Consider the following 23,523-nt stretch of genomic DNA (forward strand, 5'->3'; position numbering starts at 1 on the left):
GATTAGCGAAAACGTTTTATTTTGATGGCTTTATGTTTTTTACTATTCTTTTTCAAAAACATTCTTTTTTTTCTGTCTCCCTCTCTCTATATATATTCGTGGCGTCTGTTTAAACAAGTTTGGTTTCCCTCTAATGTTCTTTTTTAAACTTATTAAAAATTAAAAGACTCTAATGTACTTTTTTAAACTTATTAAAAGCTGCAGTGTAGTGGATAAAGAAGATAATTACATCATATATCACATGCAAATTGCATGCATAACTTTTATAAATTGTCATTAGAAATAGAATTGTGGGCTACTTTTTCCCAGAAATTCACGCATTTCATTTCAGAACTAACATTTATACCCGTCTTACATCTTCTAGATTTTACTTTCTAGAAAAGTAAAATCACCCGTCTGGGCTGATTTTACTTTGTCTAGAAAAAAAAATCATTTTAAAAAAAAGTAGTACGTCTCTGAATTTTCAGGAATGATATGCTGTAAACAAATAAACAATGAATATTTTAAGTAAATCTGAAATATTTTGTCTAACAGTTCAGCTTCATCTGGCCTTCGTATCTTTGTTAATATAAATACCTCGTCTTATCCAAATTTCCCTTCAAAATGAAATCCTTGCAAGCTTGTCGTTTCTTAACTGCCAAAGGAAACCACTCAATTGTTCAGTGAATGTCTGTTTCGTATTTGATTTTCCAACTTTTTTTAAAGCTGAAGTAAAAGTACAAAATGATTGATGGCTGTGAAAAAAGCATTTTTTTTTTTTGCATTTGAAATGTCACTTGAAATATTGAATTGCTATAACTTATTCAATTTGTATTTTGCAACTTTTACTTGCCATCCATGACGTATTTTAAATTAATTAATATAATTTAGGATAAAAAATTATAAAAAAATCCTGAAGCTAAAATTTTGTTTCATAGAATGGAAGAGCGGTTCATATTTTTGAAGTGTACATGATTAAGGAGGCATAAAAAATGTTTTAACAAGACTTTTTCTTTATAAAAAATCTGTGCCATTCAAAACCTTAATAAGAAAATAAAAATAAGAGAAGGTATAATCCCTTTCTAACTCTAACCCCTATAATATGAGAGGCGAAGTTGGATCATATTATCGTGACAAAAGACCATCTTACAGATCATCTTAAGACCATCTTGAGCCCTTCAGATGGATCGCACAATTCTGTGATCTAACTTCAATGGAAAAACGGTTCAATTGGGGTTTAGTTGAACCACTGTGGTATTACTAATATTTTGCTTTTTTTCCGAGAGTGGAGTAAATCCTTGAAAGGAATATTTTTTAAATACATGCATGTAAAAAATGAAATGTTTAGTGCAGTATAGTATCAACCAAATTTTCTCCAAAGGTAATAATTTTACATCAAATATATTTTTACCAGTATTGTTTCCAGATAGATATTTCGTAATTGTCAGGCATTTTTCCTCCACTTACAAAAAATATAGTCACAATTAGCAGAATATGGTAAAATTTACCGTGTTTCTGGCATTACACTGTAAAAAAATCCGGAACAAATTCCGGTATAAAATACCAGCACTTTGAATTTATCGTCAGTAAAATTCCTTTTATCTAAAATATTATACCATAATTATAACAGAAATATTTATTCAATTAAAGGGATTCAGTGATTTATTGAAGGGTTATTATTATTGTAAGAATTACGTTGTATTAAATTTTGGTTCCATAACATGTTCCAGTATAAATGGATTTTACCGTAAAAAGTCCCTACACCCTAAGTGCTGATACTTTTTACCGTAATTGGATCCTAAATTTTTTACAATGCATACAATACGATAATTTTATCAGAATTTGTTTCTCCGTGTAGATGAAAGCCTAATATTAAGAAACATGTTATAGTCTTCCTGGAAATCTTGGTACTTCTTAACCAAAAACTTTACTAAAAACTCTGTCTCGAGCATTTAGAAAATGTGGCTTATCATTATACAGCACCAAGCCCTTGAAATGTATCTTATTTCACAAAAAGAAATACATTAAACACCTATTATATTGTAGTCTTTATTTTGATGATTGAAAAAGTGATTCGCTTAATGTTAACATTTTTTTAATCTACACAAAAGCATATTGCGGAAAAGTTGTTAAGAATGTTTATTGTACACATACTTATAAAATCAATTATTATGCAATATAATCAATAGTGGAGTGCATATCAGAGTAAGTATAAAACAATGATTTAGCTATTGAACTGAAATACGAGTTCACATTATGATATTTTCTTGAAAATATGACGTATGTGGTTGGGGAGGACGGGTCTTGTTGTCACTCATAGGTTTTTAATCGGCATTTTAGGTACTTAGGAACTGTTTTAATAAAATACATTATACTGGTTGAAAGTTTTTTCTTGTGTACGTTTATAATTTGGCAAACTTTCAAATTATTTGGCACAACTTTTGTTTTGGTAGTTGCGAAAATTCAGGAGTCATTCTGACCATTCACTTTAAAAGTAGATGGTTAATGATTGTTCCAAGTAGCATCTATGGAAGTTTGGGTTGGGAAATAAAAGACCCAAATGAATACAAAGGGTTTTGTTCCACACATTTTTTAAAATCGTCTTTTTCAATATTAGTGGAAATATGACATAGAGCGTATGTCATATCTCAACAGCAGTAACAACTCGAAGTTCATTTTAACGCAATATTTGATGTGTTTGAACAATATGTTTTTCACCGAGTATTTTTCTAGTTACAAATAGATACCTGAAACTCGAGAAAAAGAAGACCGAGGAAATCAGATGATTATGTATAAACAAGATGACTTGTCAACGTTACAGCTATTATGCTTTGTTTATTATCACGCCGAATCCATTTTCGGATCAGATTTAATAGAGAACCTGTAAGTGTAAGTTTGGGTGTCGAACCTGATTGACTGCTGAATCATGTCATAAGTGAATGACACGATTCAGTGGCCAATCGGATTCAACACAAGCGTGACGTCACTTGCTGGTACCCAATTGAATCAGATTGATTAAATTTCTTCACGAAACTTGAAATGGTTGCTGCAAAAATGCTATTAATACTAAATTAATAACATATTTTCAGCATATTAAAATTAGTAACACGAAAAAATACCTTATTAATGATGAATTGTTCAACAACTACAAACTGATGAAAGATTTTTCAATTGGCGTAATAATAGGTAACGACAATGATAAAAACAGATAACTACATGAAAAAAAACGGCATACTTTAAGGAACTATCTGATCAAAATATGATATCATCAATTTGATTCCTTTGCATTTTATGATTAAAAAAAATTCGAACAATTGAGGGCAAACGGAGTATCAAATTTGTTGTTTTTCGAATGTTGTTAGCAAAATTTTAAGCAAAGATTTGTGTAAATAATCATAAAAAGCAATATTTTTTGATCTAACGCAACTTTTATGAAAGGTTAGACGAGGTTTGGGACAATTTTAGTAAGTGACAACAAGCTCCGATTTCCCCTATACGAAATAAAAATAAGTGCATTAAAAAAACATTGTGAATATGTATGCGAAATGGAATAAATTCTTTACAATATTCAATAATTATACTATTTATTTGAATTCGCATTCAAACTGAAAATTTTATCACACACACATATCTAACTAATTCAGATATTGGCATCTATAAAATTGGTATTATTAAATGCTTTCACAATTCTTGTAAAGCATAATTCTAAGTTATTATAATTAATACATTGTTTGTAATTCCAATTATTTCGCAATTATTGACAGTGAATTTGTCAAATATGCATTTCAGTGGATATGCAATTATTGTATTGATTTCTAAAGGTTATTTAAAGCACATGTATTGCAAAATAAAATAACTTCTTTAAGTGCTATAGCGATAGATTGTAAGACATTGTACAGTTATTGCAAAAATAGTGGAATACAAGTCAGTTACAAGAACTGCAGAAACCCTATTTTGTAATAACATAATGAATAAATAAAACTAGCATTACGATTGCTTAATATTTTTAGCTAATTCTCTTTAAAGTCAAAGTCAATTTTAATTTTTTTAATTAAGTTCTAGTTTTTTAAACATTTTTATTAACAAACTTTAGTGGCTCTTTTTTAAAGATTACATTTTACTTTTTAATGAATAAATAAAACTAACATTTATGTTTAATATTTTTATCAGAAATTTTTATATTAAATTCACTTATTTTATTTTTTAAAAGTTTTAACATAAAAAAAATTTAATGTTCTATGAAAATAATTTTTGGTTGTTAGTTTTTGTAATAGTTAGGTAAGTAATGATTTAAATAGTAGTTAATGAACGTTTATTAAATCATTTATTGAAATTTATTAACTATGGAAGCCCAACTACTTTTTAAAGTGGCGTAAGAGTTTATAAATAATTTTAAAGTATAAAAATATGATATAAAATAGGTTTTGTTGAGTGCGGAAGACATGACTTTATCACATGCTCATTTTAATATTTCATAGACATTCTAAAGTATTTATATCCTTCATGTTATAAGTTGTTTTAGAATATTTTACGGTGAAAATGTTTTTTTTTTAAAAAAAGTTTTATTATTATTTATTAATTTACAATTAGAGCATCCGTATCACTAATTTTCAAAAACTTAATAACAATATCATTATCATTGTAAAATATATAAGAATTACAATAATTTATATTAATAATAATTCAAAATTATCAAATTTTTTTTCTAGTAATCATGATCACGATTGAATCTTATTATAAATAATATCTAAATAAACTCAATTGATATAATCATAATTTACATTTATAAATGTTCTGATTTACATCATATTTCATTATCAAAATTTACATCATATTTCATTATCAAAATTAAAATCATACATTTCATTATAGTAATCATATGTATCATACATTTATTACAATGCAAACATTTATCAGTAGAAGTTTCTCAATTCGGAATTTGTATTTTGATCGTTGTTATAATCATACGTTAGATCATTTCATTTACTATATTAATAATACGATTCTTATCGATGGCCAAGTTCAGGATTTGAATTCCAATTTCGATTAATATCATAATCGTATGTATCCATTAAATTGTCATAAGAAAAATATTATTCAAAAGACTAGCTTAGTGTAGAATTTAAACTAACAAACAAATATTATAATAATCTCATTTATCATACTAAAAAAACTATTAATATATGTTGCTTACTGCAACATTTGAATTTTTATCAATATAATAATCATATATATCATTCCATCAATCATAATAAAATACAATTCAAAAGAGCTGCTTAATTGAAAATATTGATTTTAGATTCTTTATTTTAGATTTTTCATTTACGTTTTTAAAGATGATGATACGTTATGTTTTATGCTGTTTTGGTCAAATTTTGTATTTTTCAACCAAGCATATATAAATTGTTGAATATTCTCGTTTTTAAAATTTTGATGTTTTTAGTTTAGATAATTATTCTTGATAAAGAAATCTATAATTTTGAAAATACATTGTATTTAATAAATTTTTTTATTTTAATTGACTTATTTAGCAAGCAATAATAGTTATGCAATACTATGGAAACTCAGTTTGGCTGCTAATTTTCAAAAACAATCATAGAAATAGTATCTCAATATTTAACTATATTTTGATTCTAAGTTTTAACATGATTTCACTTTTAACATTTTTAAAACTGAAAAATATATAAATTTAATTTTGCGTTAAAACAATAATCAGCAAGGTTGTCTGAAACATTTCTTGAACTGTAAACAGAGAAAGAAACGATTTTCAATATTTAAGAAGTATTAAAACATTCCACAACTTGCATTTACATTAACTTGCTTTTCGTTATTATAAAAAACATGAAATATGCTAACTTGAAACTGCTAAAACATTAATTAACAAGTTTTCCGAAATATTGTTCAAACTCTGAATGAAAAAACACAACACTTTCACAATATAAGATGTATAAAAACATTCCACAAAAAGAGTTAAATCTTTTTAACAAATAACAGTTTTTACACTGAAAGAAAAACAATTTATTAATACATTTCTAATGCTACCACAATAAAAAACAATTCAATAAAACGATTTTATTTAACCCGCGAATTAATTCATAGAACATTTCATCAAATTTCAAACATCAATACTATATAAATACGAGTATTGCCAAGTACACGTTAAACACTGGATCTAAAACTACGATACTTTTTTAGTGGAATACAGATATTTTCATTGTTTGTTCTGACCACAATCATAAAAATTTGTAGTATTTAAGTTATTATATTAGTCAATTTACCAAACCTTATGCATTTACAAAACAATGTATAAATATTCTCCTTGTTATGTCTGATCAAAACCATAACAATTGGAGTTATTTTAGTTTTTTTTACAAATAAAATATCTAATACAAATTTAAAAAAAATATTCTATAAATATCATCATTGTTGGTTCTGATCACAATTTAAAAATTATTGTTATTTAATTTTTTTGAACAAAAACAACATACCTATACAAAACATTATTATACAGATATTGTCATTGATTGCTGGTTCTAATTACAATCCTCAAAAAACGTTGAAGTTATTTTAGTTTTATTATTTATTTTAGTTATTATTTTTGTAATCGCAAAAAATAAGCAAATACAAAGCAATTACAGATATTTTCATTGTTGAATCTGATCACAATTATAACAACTGAAGTTCATTTTTTTAATTCAATAAATAAAAATTCAATTCTTTAAATAAAATCAAATACAAATCTAAACAAAACATTATACAGATATCAGCATTGTTGGTTCTGATCACAATTTCACAAAATTGTTGTGTTTTTTTTTAAACAGAACCAATATACGTATACAAAACATTATACAAATATTGTCATTGTTGGTTCTAATTACACTCTACAAAAAAAGTTGAAGTTATTCTTTAGGGAACACAAAAAACGTTGAAGTTATTGAAATTAATTTAGAATTTTAAATAAAAGTAATATAAATAAAATATGCAGAAAGAAATTGGATGCACGTTGAAGTTTTTTCAGTTCTTTAAACAAAAATAATATGCATTCGAAAAGATCAAAATTTAAATTATGAAAGTTTAAACTTGGATTGGGAATATTCCGTTTTCGGAGGCCGTAAAAACCTATTGTAGTCGTACCTAAATTATCATGTATCTGTTATCCCCCAGTATCTATAATCCATCAGCATCGTATTAGTTATTACAAAGATTAGTAAAGCATTACTGTCACAAAAATAGGTTAGTCATTTTGTACGGCCTTCTAAAATGGAAGTATATCATAGAAATATGATTTATCATACAACTTAATTATGATTGCAGCATATTTTCGAGATAAAATGGTTTAATATACCGATATAATAAATTAACATTGAACTAATTTTTTGCGAATGTACTTTATAACAAACATTACAGAAAATTATAGTTCTGTGCTTTAAATTCTTGTTGAAAAACATGTGTATAATATTTATTGCACTTTTTTTAGATTTATATAAAAGCAACGTAATATTCTTTTTTTGCGAAATAATTCAGGAATATATTTTGGTGATAAAAGAATTTTCATCAGTTATACTAGGCAGCAAAATTCAATATTTTTGTTATTGTTTTTAAACAGAATTAAAGATCACTATTTCTATAATAATTTCACACATACTAGCTTCCAAAATGACTGTTTTTAATATACATATATGAGGCAAACTGTTTTTAATATACTAGATACACATTATTTACAATATTTATAGTTTCCAAATATATTTGGTTTTTAATCTGATGGTAGAAATAAGCGTACGAAAATAGATTTTAGAAGAAAATTAAGTTTAATGTTTTTTTTAAAAATAAAATACTATGTGAAATTGAACTCAGTTCTAAAATCAATGAAGGCCTTTTCTGCTATATTTATTGCTCTATATAAATTTTACGATTAAGAAATTATGCATTATTGATTTATTTAAATTGATTAAAACATTTCAAGCGAAATTCATTTCTTGCAATGTAACTTTGCTTCAGTTTTAATTTTAGTACATGTAAGAAAATAATATTAATATATAATATAATACAAAAAATCTCAATATACCTGAAACGAGAGGCAATCACTTCGACGTAAAAGCGAGTTTGACTCTAAAATATTTAACTTTTCAATAAGACAATCTTTTTGTCACTATCAATGCAATCATATTAAATGCATTTTAAAGAATAATTATAAAGGCGAAAATATTTTTAATGTAATATTTTTTTTAAATTTTTAGACTTGATAATATGGAATGCTGAAATGAAAAATAAGCTAACTATTGGCATAGAATATGATAAGCTTGAATGTTACAAGTTCTTTTTTTCTTATTTGGTATTAGACATAAAAATGCAAAAAATCTGATTTTTTTTAATAATTCCCTTTTTTATGAGTCTATGTTTACTAAAAACCGTAATTAATCTAGAAGTTTAGGTAAAAATAAATGTAGTGTTCGAAAACAATTAAAATAACTGAGAAATAAAACATATTTTTACATCACAGTCAATGTCACGTAACAAACATGTGACCATTGTTTTTTTTCACATAATGAGATAGGTATTTAAATTGTCTAGACACAAATTTAATAAGAGCATACACTACAAGAACTAAATAAAAATAGTAAACGTAGCCTAATATAAGCATAAATGGTTGATAATAGGCGAATTTGAAACTATTTCTCTTTCTAATTTTGAATTACATTATGATACATTTTTTAGCTAACCATCCATTTTGGTTAAGCTAATACTATGCTTATAAAAAATTTGTAAAAAATAAAATAGTAATAAATTAATAATTCGAAACATGTTTGGAAGACTGATAAATCACAACACAGTTTGATGAATTGAAACACTGTCATAATTAGGAAGACTGTCAAATCACACAATTGTATCAGTTGGAAGACTTTTACAATTTGGAAATAGTCAAGTGATACGATTCGAATAGTTGGAAGACTTTAACAATTTGAAAACTGTCAATTCACACAATTCGATCATATAGAAGACTTTCACAATTTGGAAACTGAAGAATCATACAATTTGATTGGTTGGAAGGATTACAAAAATTAGAAACTTTCAAATCGCACTTTTCGATCACTTGGAAGATTTTGAAAATTTGGAAACTGTACGATTACACAATTCAATAATTACACAATCAGCTGGAAGACAATTACAATTTGAAAACTGTCAAATCACAGATTTGGATGATTATTTTGAGAGTTAAGAAATTCACCTGTGGTGTATAGTATGATCCTTTACTACGACATTCTGTATCTCATAGAAATATTTTCAAAGTTTGAAAACATAATTTTATAATTAATTAATTAATAATTCAATCAGCACATATCGGAAGACTTGCTATAAAAATTTAATTTATTATTGTAAATTGCATAGTTATTCTAGCCAGTGGCACAGTTTTTTTTTGTAAAATTTTTCTCATCACTTGAGTAATAACAATAGGAGAATAGACTGAACAGTTGAACACTTATATAAGCAGAGGCATAATTTTTACTTTTCCTCATACTTGGAAGAACATGGATATAGTTTCAAAATTAATCTTTATCGTGACAGTTATTTTTTCATCTGTGAGTATTGTAGTTACAATATTCTATTTTATAATATAATAGAAGATTCGAATTTCGAAATATTAATCATGAGAATTCATGAGTGTGCTTTGAAAGTATCACATCAATTTATACTTTTTAATATTATCTTTCAAGTAATTAAAATTATTGAGAAAACAAAATAATTTCAAAATTCTAAAACAAATTTAAGTTTTAAATCATTGCATATTTTGAAGCTAATGTTCTTCCCAGACTTATGTTTACATCTTCCCAGACTTTACATTTTCCCATTAAAAAGAGCGAAATTTTTAACAAATGTTTGACTAACAGCTTTTTTTAAAATAATAAATGGGGGTTTCTCGGGAATTTTTTCGAATGGAATTATGAACTTTTCTCCTTTCAAGTAAAATTTAATTGTGGCATTGTTAGTTTTTAATACAGTTCTTAATTTGCGTTTCATAATTTCGAAACAGTTTCAGTACTGAATTCAACGCAACAACTGATTGTTTTGAACTAAATAAACTTTCGTAGAACAACATATTACTATAAACTTGGATAGAAAGAACTTGTTTCTGCAGTGAAATAGGAAGTGTTGAATAGTCTAGAATGTAATGGAAGACACATATCACACTTGGCATTAGAAGAATTATAGCACCACTCCAAAACAACATCGCTGTAATTTATAGTTCTGAATTCGCGAACTCAATTTTGCTCATTTTTTTATTAAACCGTCAACATAATCGAAAAATGAATCCCCGAAGTTGTGCTTTCTGTTCAAAAGATCGTCAACTGCTCTTATAAATATAACTTATTTAAAGTCTTCTAAACATTCATTAAAACCTATACACACCTAAGGAATCAATTTGATCAATTAACTTCAAGTTGGTCTTACATTAGGATATGGTAAAGGAATATGATAAGCAGCAACAAGTGCTTTAGCTGAAGAATAAATACCATTGACTCCACATATGACACCGAGAGCTATTATGAAAGCTTCCCAAGCAACGTCAAATCTGGTCATATCATTACGTTTCAATTTCATGTGAAAGTAGCAAGGCCAAACAAAGGACAACATTGTGCCTGTAAAACTACCGATAAGTCCCATTAGTATAGCAAAATGTGGTATTGTGATGGCCATCAGCATAGTAAAGATTACCAAAAACACTCTTAAAGCAACCGCCCATATACGTAGCTCGCCATCTTGAGCTAAGCATGATGGGAATTTTGTTTTTGGTTGACCTTGGAACAGAGCTGCTTCTAGAAGATTAGAAACAGCAAAGTATGGAAGTGGGTATGACAGAAGAGCTTTTACTACTAAAATCACGTTGATAAGTATTTTGAAACCTTTTGTTGGAAGGTTATTAGTAATGACTTCTTGTGTTTCTTCGCCAAAGGTGAGAAAAGCCAACCAAGCAAAACCACCTTTAAAGGCTGCAGCAGCAATGTGACTCCAATCTAACATGCAGTGGAATTTCGATCGGTCTTTCATGTTTCCTTCTAAGCTTGGTAAGAAAATCTGTGAGGTATAGCTGAAAACGACAATTCCAATTGTAACGGGGAACATGGCTGTATCTATGGAGAACGTTACTTTAGACCATTGCCATTCTGGAGCCTTAATTAGACAGAATCCAAGAATGATTACATTAATTAAAGCGTGTGCCATGGTGCACCAAAAGCTTAATTGAGAAACGGCTGTCAGCTTTTTCAAAAATGCACACGGTAAGAGAAACATAGTGGATATCATCATCCATGATCTTTGGTCAATGGGACCTTCAGGAAATGATCCAATCATCAAATCTCCGCAGAGTACGACATATAGAATGCATGTCATAAGCAACTCAATTATTTGAGCTATATTAACCATTTTACCTCCATATTTCTCGCCAAGGCAAGTAACTGCAATGTCTACATAACTGTCTCGAACTCTTTCGAATTCTCCTTTATCGTTTAATTCATATAGGCATGCAACTAGAATTTTACCTGTATGGCAACATATGTAAGCAACGAAGACTAAAGAAAAGATGGCCCAGTATCCTCCATAAAGAACGGAATAGGGCAGGCATACAATAAACATCCCCTAGAAAATTTAAACAATTCAGTTATGCTACAAAGTATAAACAAAATAGTAATAAAATAAAAAAATTCGATGTACATTATTTCTTTTAGCTTGAGATATGAATGGTTTGGTTTAGGTAACTTTGAAACAAGTTGCATTAGCAATGCTATTAAAATATTGGTGTTAAGTGACATACTCCGGCCAGTGGTCTATCTTTTAAACGTGCCTGTTTGTGGAAGGATTTTTCGCTTTTGGCAACATTATACCAGGTGCTTCGTACTTGTATGGTAACAAATGCATTTTGAAAGTACCTACTGGCGTTATTTGATTGGTCATTATTTAAAAAAAACCAGTATGAAGAGCTTAGTAAAAAAGGTTTAATCGTTATTTAAAAAGTAATTTCTAGAGGAAATATATAATTTTAGTCTAATTTAACTGATAGTCATTTATTTTCTAGATCTTTTACATTTCACTTTTCGCAGTGCTTGAAAGTGAAAACATAAACTCAAGATCATGTTGTGAGCCAAGGGAGTTTTTTGACTAATTTTTTCAACCAATAGCATGATTGCAAAAATGTGAGAAAATTACACACAAGCCAACTTTAATTACTAAACAAGCAGGTAGAATAATAACCTTAAAGAATAATAACCATAGAAAATTAACCAATTACTTTAATAAATAATTGGAAACTTAATTTTTGTGCTTAATTTTGTCCATAATGCTGTTCTCACATTTAAAATTGTAACCATACAATTGATAAGGAGTTTTAGTTAAACAAAATAAATAGCTTTTTGATGGTTAAGAGAAGAAAAATACTTCAAAATCTATTGTTAAAAGGCAAGAACAATGTTTTCTTTAATCAATCAAGTTTGTCCTATTATCCTCTGTAGCGAAAATAAATTACGAGCATAATTATGCAATTAAAAAAGTGCTTAAGAGATAAATCATATCTACTTTTTTCTATTTTTTTGAAGAAACATTTTAAGTACCATCTTTTTAAATTTGCTCAATAAAAACAGCAAACGGTTTTTAAATGTAAGTTACCACTTAACTCTTTTTGGAATCTTAATAGTCTTTGAGAATTATTTTCAGACTGGGATCTTTTGGGAAAGATTTAAAAAATATTTTTAATTAGTTTTACATTTTGCTTTAAGAGATCTTTTGTTTTAATCCTAAGATGGTATCTAAATAGTGACTTTATAAAATATTTTTACATGCATAGCTTGCAATGATGTGATTCTATAATAACCCGAAATTGACATGAAACAACCAGCTCTAGTTTTAGTTTCAAGTTGTATAAGTCTCTATTAAAATGACTAAGGAATAGAATTACTTATTATTTGGTAAAATCGGAAAAAAATTATAATAATTTATAAGCTTTAAAAAGCAGTGAATAGTGTTGTTTTCTTTCTATATCAAGTAAACGACTACTTTGAAAAAATAAAAAAAGGTACCACTTTAGAATAAAGCGACTACTATGAAAGAAAATGGTCTCAAGCGATATAGGAGGGTTCCAAAGTTTTTATATGTAACCTTATGGAATACAAAAAAAAATATATCTATGCTCTTCTTTACATAAATGTCAAAGCCTGACGACAAGGAAATTCTGTCACGTGATGTCTTGTGGATATTTTACGTCGGCATTGTAATTTGTATGAGTAGAGAGCAGTATCTAATCGTAACTATTGCTGGGATTCAAACCAGGAGTCGAGTGTTTTATCTTTTGAATCATTTCAACTAAATTTGGGGCCGGGATAGCTTGGTTGGTAGGGCACTGGATTCATGTTCAAGTTGTCGTGAGTTCGATCCTCGCCAGCCGAAGACTCCCCATGTAGTAAATGGTGACTGATGCACGTTAAATCTGCCGAGACACAAAATCCTCTAAGCTCCCATAACAAATCAGACCTCTGGGGGTACTGATCCAAGAGTTTCCTTGTCTTCCGGATTGGCTCAAAATTACAAGGCTACGGAGTTGAACATACCTGAAACCTAACCTAAAATTTAGTAAACCTAATCGTAAACCTAAAATTTGGTCGACTGTTTAACGACGGTAATAAAAAATAAGATATTTTCGACTTCTTCTTTTGAGTACTTCATCTTTTTATTTTTAATTTATTTTTATTTTATCTCAAAAAAGAAATAAGTTCAGATTTATAGCTAGATTAACTGTATATAAGCTATGGATGAAAGATTATAAATTTTGCAGGAGAGGAAATGACCATCCTATAATTATCCAATCACATGTTAACTAATTAACTCATTAGCTGTATTGAACATTTTATTTCAACTTATAACATAATAATGTAATGAGTCCCCATTTATATAGCTGGATTAACTGCATATAAGCCGCAGGTAAAATATGTGCAAAAAACTAGACTGTTACAGTATACTGTATGCAAAAGAGAAAATGAACATTTTAAATATTAACCATTCAATCACATATTACAATCTATTAGCTTTATAGAACATTGTATTTCAACTTGTAACTTGTTTTTTAGTGCGCTTAATGTGTATAGTTGCCCCAAAGATTCTAATATAAAATGTTTTAAAATTTTCTCTTACAAATAGTAACTAAAATCACTTACCTGTATAGCATTAGTAACATTCCAGCCTGCTTGCCATTCATCGATTTTGCATCCTTTTCCGCCGAATTCACCCTCAAACTCCCCAGCCATGTGTACTTCCCCATCGATGTTATCATAATCTTCTGTTCCAGCAATTCTATGCTTCGGTTCATCAGATTCATCTGTATGTCGGAAAGATGACATTTCTGTATCTGCCTTGCTGTGGCCATGTTTGGCAAAGTGATCTAGTTCAGTTTTATCTCCACACGATCCTGGTAAATAGGATCGGACGGTTTGCCACGCGCTAAAGATGTGGTGTGCCATTTTGGTTGATTAGATGCTTGTCGCTTGTATTGATAATCCTAGTTTTTTATTATGTTTATATTATCAAAAATATTAAACATATTTTATTGGAAGAATTTGAAATATATCACTATCTATTTAATTGCCATTTAAGTACAAGAAGTATGTATACAAACATTAACACACCTCCACTAATTAGCATCAAACGGTAAAACGAGCGATACTTTTTTGAACATTTGGCTTTCTTATCGCCAAGTTTTAAATTTTTCTTGAATTTCAGTATAACCATGGAAAAAGTTTCCTAACGTTGTTACTTGTGTTAGATCAAAAACACTTTTTTTCTCGTTTGCTATTACAATTTGTAAATGGAAGACGTTGAATAATGTATCATTTCAAACGTGGAAGACAATTTTAATTTCGTTACTCTTTGAAAGAGGATATTAATGATCATTCATTGATCATTCTTTGTAAGCCTGTTGACTTATTTGCTGTTAATAATATAATAAGATGAAAAGTGATAGTCAGAAGTCAAAACTGTGGCATCGATGAAAAATAAATCTTTCAGCAAAATACTGATAAATTTATTGATTTCTTGGAAGACAGGTGTGATTTTTATATACATCAATGTACGTTTATGATTCTTAATATGTAAGACACATGTAGAAGAGTGTTTAGATTATTTCCCACTTCATTAAGTTTTGTTTATACTTCTTCAAAATGATATTTGAATTTTAGTGGCATTCTTCTTTTTGCGCTTTCTTAGTAAACAAATACTTTGTTTAAAAATATTTAAAAAATATTTTACTGAAATCAACTATAATCAGCGAAAAGTTAATATTTTAATATTTGTATCTGAATTAATAAAATTTTTCACCAAATTTATCTTTTGGCACAAAAAATATTCAGGTAAATTGCAGGCTAAAGTGAAAGAAGGTTCAAGCATAAGTTGTTGATTCATTTGTAGTCTTGTAGGATTTATGAACTATTTTTGGAGATGTTCTTTTGTGAAATCTGAAAAGGTCAAATGAAATTGTTTTATTATTTTCAAAAGTGAATTAATGTAATAAAAATTACCACTGAAAAATAAAATATATGCGAAAAAACTAGAACTTTATTATTAAATATAATTAAAACTTTAAGCAGAAATTGTGTTATGGACAGTTTTTGAAACGTAGATCCAAATTTTTATTTTAAAAATTGTAAGTTATAAAAGTTGGCTTTTTTACCCATCATGTACCCATCAATAAATTTAGTTTCATCAACGAACCCTTTACAAAATATTTTATAATTAAAATGGACCATTTACGGCATTTTTCATTTTAAAAATTAACCAATCTGAAAATACTTCTTAACGGAGTTGACGAGAAATTTGTTTTATTATTTTTAAACTATAAAATTTTCTGCAAGACATGTTTCTGTGCTTTGTTCAACTAAAACAAGATCTTATTTTCCCATGTTTACCTTGCTAAAACGAACACAATTCTACGGTAATTTTAGATTAAGGAAATCATATTACAAAGCAGGACTGTATACAAAAAGTGTTTACAGATTGCTGATGTTAGAGATTTTTCACAATTTTATAAAAATTGATCGTTCTGTAAACAATTAAAATTAAACTGGAGTCAAGTTAAAAAAGGGATAATTATTTTGAATTCCTTATTTATTACACATAAATTTGATCACATAAGAAATATTTACTGATAAATCTAATTTGTTGCCTATCGAAAATATATGTATAAAAGAGACGCAAATATACAATACAAAATGTTGTTATTTAAAAAAGGAAAAGTTATTTAAGAAATTTAAAAAAAATATTAAATTTGCTTTGAAGTAAATTGAAACGTGGATGATTTTGAATGAAATTTTAGAACAATAAATGAAAATAGTAAGTTATGAGTACGAATTAATCTGTAAGAATAAACAATTTTAGAAAGAAGCTGGCCTAACTTAACCTAATATATTACCAATCTAATTAACCTACTAATCTAATATTTCACTTTTTTGTCTGAAATTGTTTTCCTAGACTTAGAATTATATAAAATTTGAACGTGAAGTAGCTAAGTAGCTTTTTAAAATTTTCTTTCTACTATTGTATAGTCCTTTTTTGTAAAAACAAAAAGTGAAAATTAACTAAGTAATGTATAAAATAATTTTGTTGTTGTTTTATAACAGAAGGAAATCATTTTCAATACTTAAAAATTAAAAAAAATAAAACAATTTAAAAGTTTGAATTCATTACTTTTTTCTGAAACTATATCAATATAAATTTAAATATACCTTTTATTCATATCAAAAATGAAATAAAATGGAAGAAAAATGTAAAAAAAAACTATTTAGATAACATTCAGATTATCTAATAACAAATCTAACAATAACATAGTAAACAATCTCAGAAGAAACATTGAAAGATGTGAAATTCAGTTATTTCAATACAGTAACTATTTAAGAATTAAATAATGCTTTGGTGTAGCATGAAAAACTGATTTTTAATTAACAACAAAATACTAAGAATTAATAATAGGACAAAAACTAAATTTTAAAAAACAATAGTTCTAAATTGTATTGAGATATTTCATCTCATTTAAATAATAAAATATTGTTTGATACAAAATTGTTTGTTTATAAATTGATAATAATTTTTTTTAAATAATTTTAAATTTAAAATTTTCATGACCAAAAGGAAAAAAGCATTCTATTGCTTATTCTAGCTCTACAATGTACAGTTCTGTTATTCAATTTCGTTTTAGAGCAAAAATGTTTAAAAGGTTTTTCACAAGACTTGCATAATGTTTTGAGTATTTTTTACAATTGATTGATTATAGTTGCGAAATGTCAACAAAGAGCTTTATATTTAGAGTTCTCGTTCTATTTCTTTTTGAACTACAATATTTAATATTTCTTTGGTTATATTTTTGCATCAGTTAAAATGAAGTAATATTAAACTTGTAGTTTACTTCATTTACATTTTAAAATTCTGTGTTTAATAAAATTCCTTGTAATTGGTTAATCATTGAATAATTCTATTGTAACGAATAACATTGCCAACTGTTTTAAAATCAGTAGGTTCTATTTATTTGTTATTTAAGTATGTGTAAGTGGTGAGCTAGAATTTGTATCGTTGGTCGCTATGATGATATTTTAGAACAAAGTTTGTGTAAATAAAAAATTTTATGCTTTTTTTTCTTTTTGTAAAATGAAATTAGAATTTTTTACTTTAATTAAGTAAAGTAGAGAACGACAAAATAGTGAACTTTCTGGTAGAGTCTCTCAATAAACATAGTGATGTATATGGGGCTTTACTAACTTTATTTTTACAGGAAAAACTTCAAGAAAATAAATTATATTCTAACTTAATTTAACTATTTTAAATTTATTAAAACTCTATTAATATAGTTATCCAGTGGTAAATCATATTTTATAGCTAATACAACTAACTCTAAATCGATGTATGACGTCATATCTGACATAACTCCCTTTAAAATGAACCTCAATTACGTGCAATCATAAATTAAACCTCAAAGGGAAAAGTTTTTTGGCAGACGTCCAACTTTCAAAAAGGAACTATTTAATCCTGTAGATATATGAGATAAAGTCAAAATACTTTTTACCGTAAAATATTATTTCGTAATTTTTACAGCAATATTTATGTAACAAGAGTGATTCTGGGATATTGCTGTAATTATTACGATATATCAGATTTTTTGCCCCGTCGCATGTTCCGATAAAAATGGATTTTAAGGTAAAAAGTACCGGCAACCTGAGTGCCAACACTTTTTACCGATCCCAAATTTTTACACTGTATTTTTTTTCACTTTATTATTTGTAATTAAATAAAGTTATACTTATAAATAAAATTAAATTAGTTTCCATAAGTTAATAGCTCTTACAAACTAACTAAATACTGTCTATGCAAAACTAATTACCATGTTTAAGGTTAAGTATTTTAATAATTCAGATTTATTTTTGCGAAAGTTTAACTATTATATCAAAGTTATTAAGGTATTCTGCTTCCTATTTTTCACTCTGTGCAAGTATAATTATTATTAAATCATAAAATGTGCAATTTTACACATACTAAGAAACTGAAACTGAAAACCTGAAAAAAATTAAATATTGAGGTGCTAATTTTTTAATGTATTAAAAATTAGAAATTCATAATTATTTTCAAACAACTTCGGATGAGATACACAACAGCATTTAAAGGAACAATTACAAATTTTTATGAAATAGCCTCTCAAGTAGAAAGCATTATGTTGACTGCGAAATAACGCTAGAGAATTTTCTTACCTTTGGTTTTGTAGTAATAATTGTAATTCAATACTTATGCTAAAAATTGGCATGAAGTTCAAAGAATTAGCATCAAAATGTCGCCAACAAAAAAACATATGAATACGAGATCGAATAAACAGCTGAAAAACCCTTTGAAAATGTCACTTAAGATTCAAATGCAATATGTCAAGTTGTTTTCTTTTTTTTAAGAGAATGCAAAATAATTGTTACAAGGCCAAAAAAATGTTTTTATATCTATCTATAATAAAATTAAAATTCTGTTTATTGATGTTTAAGTAAAGCTCATATTATTTTGCATACTACAAAGACTAGTATTATTTTTAAAAGAAAAAGACCATTTTATGAATTATTAAATTCATATTAAATCATATTAAAGCTATATAGATATTTTGAAATTTTTTAATAAAACTCTAATTTATTTGTAAACTATAAGCCAAAAATTGATTTTTTGTGAGAAAGGAAACTTTATTATTTAGTCAATTGATGAAGAATTAAAGTAAAATTAAATAAAGAATAGATATATATTATTATTTATAAACGTTAAAGTGAAATGAAACATTTCTTTGAAAATTGTAAAGCCAAGTATGTGGCTACCAAATAATTACCAAAGCACTTCGGCAAAAATTACGGACTATTTCGGTGTTTCCGTAGAACATGAAACACTATAATTTTTTTTAACAGATTTCGGTATTTTTGACCTTTCTTAATGTATGATTATTTGTATTCTTGCTTTACAATTACTTGTAACTATAATTACTTATATTCATTAAACATAATTACCTATATAGGTAATCACGCTTAATGAATATAATCATGAGTATTGGATCATAACTATGAATATATTTGTGGATCATGATCTCCTGTCTTCCAGGATCATAATTACATGCAATCATGATTACGTATATTCATAGTTATGAAATACGATCTATGAATATGATAATATTCATAGATCATATTTCTTTTAAAAGATAATAAATTTTATTGTTTTAGTGCCAAATACTCTGATATATTTACGCAAAAGTCACTGAGACATGAAAACGAAAATGTTTAATACTCTAGGCTCTTTAATTATTTCAATATACGAATTTTGTTTTAAAAATAATAAAATACAAAATAAAATACAATTTTCAAAGATTTTTAAAATTGTCAGCAGTAGAGTGTAATTATAATTTCAAGTATTTATTTTACAACATTTTTTTTTATCTTTGTATACGAGTTATTTTTTAATATCAATTATTAAAAAAATGAAAAAAAAAGAAAAACACTAAGAAGAAATTAAGAAAAGATTTTATAAAATAAAATTTAGAAATAGCTTAAAGGATGTATAACAAAAAAAATTTTTTAAATTTCATATTTTAATTCGTTAAGAAATATTCCTAATGAATGAGAAATTTAAAGTTTAGATTTTAATTTCAGAAATTTCTTAAATATCGTTACTTGTTCATCAGAAAAATATAATTAACACTTTTCCTTAAAATTAAATTTTAAACTATTTTTTATAAATTTTATATTAAGTGAAAACATAAATAAGAGGGAAAGAAAGCAAAATAGAGAGTAAAATAACTCATATTTGACGTTTTATATATGAGTGGGTGAAATGAAATGACGCGTATGAGTGAAATGAAATGACGTAAATTAAAAAGTACTACTTTATTATTTTAAAAGTATTACTTTTAGAGAGCTACTTTATTATTACGTTAAAAGTATTACTTTATTCAAGTTAGTAATACTTTATTATTTAGTTTTAGCTTTATCGCAACAACATAAAAAACAAAATTTGATAGAATTAATAGGAAAATTATTTTTCTCCCCATTTCTATTATTTATTGAAAATATTATGGAAATCAAAAGAAATTCCAGTAAAAGTGCCGGTACTCAAAAGGCCTGTACTTATCACCGTAAGATCTATTTTTAATGGACCATGTTACGGAAAAAATCTCATAATTACTGTAAAATCACTGAATAAATCTAATTAAAGAAACATTACTAAAAAAACTACGGTATAATATTTTACGGTAGAAATCGATTTTACTGCAAAATAAATTTTCCAGATGACGCACCAAGAATTTCGGTACTTAAAACCGTAATTTCATTTAGAATATTTTACAGTACATGTCAATATTGAAAAATTCTTATGTGTCCTTAATTATTTTTTGTACGTTTATCATTTGCTTGTTGGTGTATGAAAAGTTTATAAGATGAGTAAAAGCAAAAAAAAAAAAATTACATCAAATTTAACCAAAGATGCTTTCATATGTATAAATATCAGATGTATTTAAAGTAAGGAAAACTTGATGATTTAATTTCCAAAGTTTATGCCTTTTAATCTAGAGATACTTTGATTTTTTAGAAAAAAAACATAAAATTTTTATTATTACCTATTCCGTGCAACGTAGAAGCATTTTTTTCTCAAATATTAATTTGAGCAATAATGAGATTCTCTTTCTTGAAGTAATAAAACTTAAAATGCATTTTCTGTAAAACGTGTCTCTTTTTAATTATTCTAACTGCAATGTTAAATTACACGATATTTCGGCAGTTTTTCAAAACCTTTATTAGATTTTTGAAAGATTGTTTTTTAGCAGAACTTAAATAACGCAATTGATGGATTTCAAAAATATAAACTGCATACACTTTTGTAGAACGAAAAAATAATGAAGAAATGATTTAAATTCCCTAATCAATAAAATGATGCAAAATTAAGCAAGAAATAGAACGAGCGCTTAGAAACTTTTCCGAAGCCTAGTTAGGCATAAAGGGATTTTACCCAGTCTTTCAAAATTCGTTACATATTTGTTAAAAAAAATATTGGATAATCCAAAAAATAATTGGTACTTTAAAAGTATAGTGGTACCGATTAACGAATAATAAATAACTTGGATATTATAAATCGTTTCTAAAAGAACTTACCTTGTATGGGTAGCCATAACTTTCCCTTTTCCCATTACATCCGGGCTATCTCCTTATAGTTATAAAATTCCGATGCGGAAGATGCAGGGACGCGCATGCGCGCCATCATTTCTTCGAGAGTACCCCTAAAATCGGGAGCTGCGCAAGCCTAGCATCCCCCATTTCATTCTGCAGTTCCCAGAACGGGGAAAAAAGAAATATAGGAAAAGTATTTTCCTGACTACCGAGAACATTTTTCCCACTCCGGAAACGTGTTAGTCAGAGAAAACTCTTTATAGGTTCAGGAGCAGTTCGGGAAAAGTCTACCCAGCAAAATGGATATGCTTTAAGGTCAAATGCTACGAGTCTACTAAAATCGTTTCCATTTCAGTAATTTTTAATTAATAGGTGAAAAGGATTTTTAGCAGCGTATTTTGCCAAGAATTTACTATGAGAAAAGTCACATTTTCTGGGATAGTTTAGAAAATAATTTTAACAGTTATACACGGTATGAAATTTTGGAGCTCGTAGATATAAATATAATAATAGATCAAATAATTATAATTATATATTATATATATATAATTGTAATTATAATTATCAATATAATTATGGATCAAATTGGCTAAACCTTAACCCTTTGACGTAAAATTTTTATTAAAAATATTTTTTTTCTTACTTTTTCATTTTGTATTAAGTTGGGTCAAAAGAAGTTAAAAATATTATACTTATCATTTTAATAATTTGTGTTTTTGAAATATAGCATGACACACCGGTATCTTTTTCTGGGTTAAAGGTAAAATGTTCCAAGAACTGCTCATTTCCGTACAGTAATTTTTCAAATTTGTATTTATTAACAGTTATTTAAGATCTAAGAAAAACAGTTATTCATCATTGAAATTTATTTCATTTAAAAAATCAATTATTGATAAATTTTTGGACATGAATGAAAAAAATATCCTTTTCCAAACTAATGCTTTTATATTTTATATTTCAGTACAAATATAATTCCTATTGAGCGTCAGAAAAAAAATACATAAAAGTGACATCGGTTTCTCATTTGCGTCAAAGGGTTAATATTGCGCTATGTTGAACCATATTATCGTACTTGAGCTATATTGAGCAAGTTGAACTATATTATGGTTAAAACTGGGTAGAAATAAGGTTTAATTTATCACCTTATTGAGATAACAGAAAATTAGTCCTGTATTATGATTTAGCCTAGAACCAATTTTTAGTAGAGTCTACAATAACAAGCCATATTTTAAAAAATGTGGCTTAGTTATTATTTGTTCAGTAGGTTTAACATATCGATTTATTTCTGTTTTATTTAAAGCTTAGTTATCAAATTAATTTTAATTTTGCAGTTTTTAAATTTATTTTTTCAATGGAATTTTTAAAATTTTTTTGTCCCTTTCGTCATCGATTCACAATATACCTTCCACTTTATGCATGAAATTTAAAGTCAAGTCTTCTTCAAAAATAAATAAAAACAAAAAATTGAATTATGTTGAATCATTTGAATACTCTGAGCAATTTTTTCCTAATAATTACAGACTATTATGAATTACGGACTTTTATGTATAACCGTTATTAATTTCAGGCTATTATGTATTGACATGAGCAAAATAGATATGCGGAGCAAAGTAATATAAATTTTAACATTTCTACATTCAAAACTTCCAAACGTCTCACTAGTATTTCGCATGATTCACAGGGGGGAATACAAATGGATTTGTTTGATGAACTTAAATATCTACGTGATATTAATTACTTGTTAAAAGCGACAGAAAACTAAATTAACAATGTTTGAACACAGTTTAGGAGAACTGTTTTAGGTTTGATTGAAAAATACATTGTTCATTTATTTCCATCATTAACGGAA

At 26.8% G+C, this 23,523-nt stretch overlaps 1 protein-coding gene across 1 annotated transcript; it reads right to left on the reverse strand.

Moving 5' to 3' along the window:
- Positions 1–9,583: 9,583 nt before the first annotated feature.
- Positions 9,584–21,782, reverse strand: LOC107447393 (vesicular inhibitory amino acid transporter-like). The gene is made up of 3 exons (XM_016062303.3): positions 21,660–21,782; positions 14,178–15,470; positions 9,584–11,613 (listed from the first exon to the last, which is right to left on the reverse strand). The coding sequence occupies exons 2-3, from the start codon at positions 14,478–14,480 to the stop codon at positions 10,414–10,416; spliced, it is 1,503 nt and encodes a 500-aa protein (XP_015917789.1). The 5' UTR covers positions 14,481–15,470; positions 21,660–21,782; the 3' UTR covers positions 9,584–10,413.
- Between the last annotated feature and the right edge of the window lie 1,741 nt (positions 21,783–23,523).

The sequence above is a fragment of the Parasteatoda tepidariorum genome, chromosome 8, assembly GCF_043381705.1.
Source record: "Parasteatoda tepidariorum isolate YZ-2023 chromosome 8, CAS_Ptep_4.0, whole genome shotgun sequence".
Taxonomy (NCBI): Eukaryota; Metazoa; Arthropoda; class Arachnida; order Araneae; family Theridiidae; genus Parasteatoda; species Parasteatoda tepidariorum.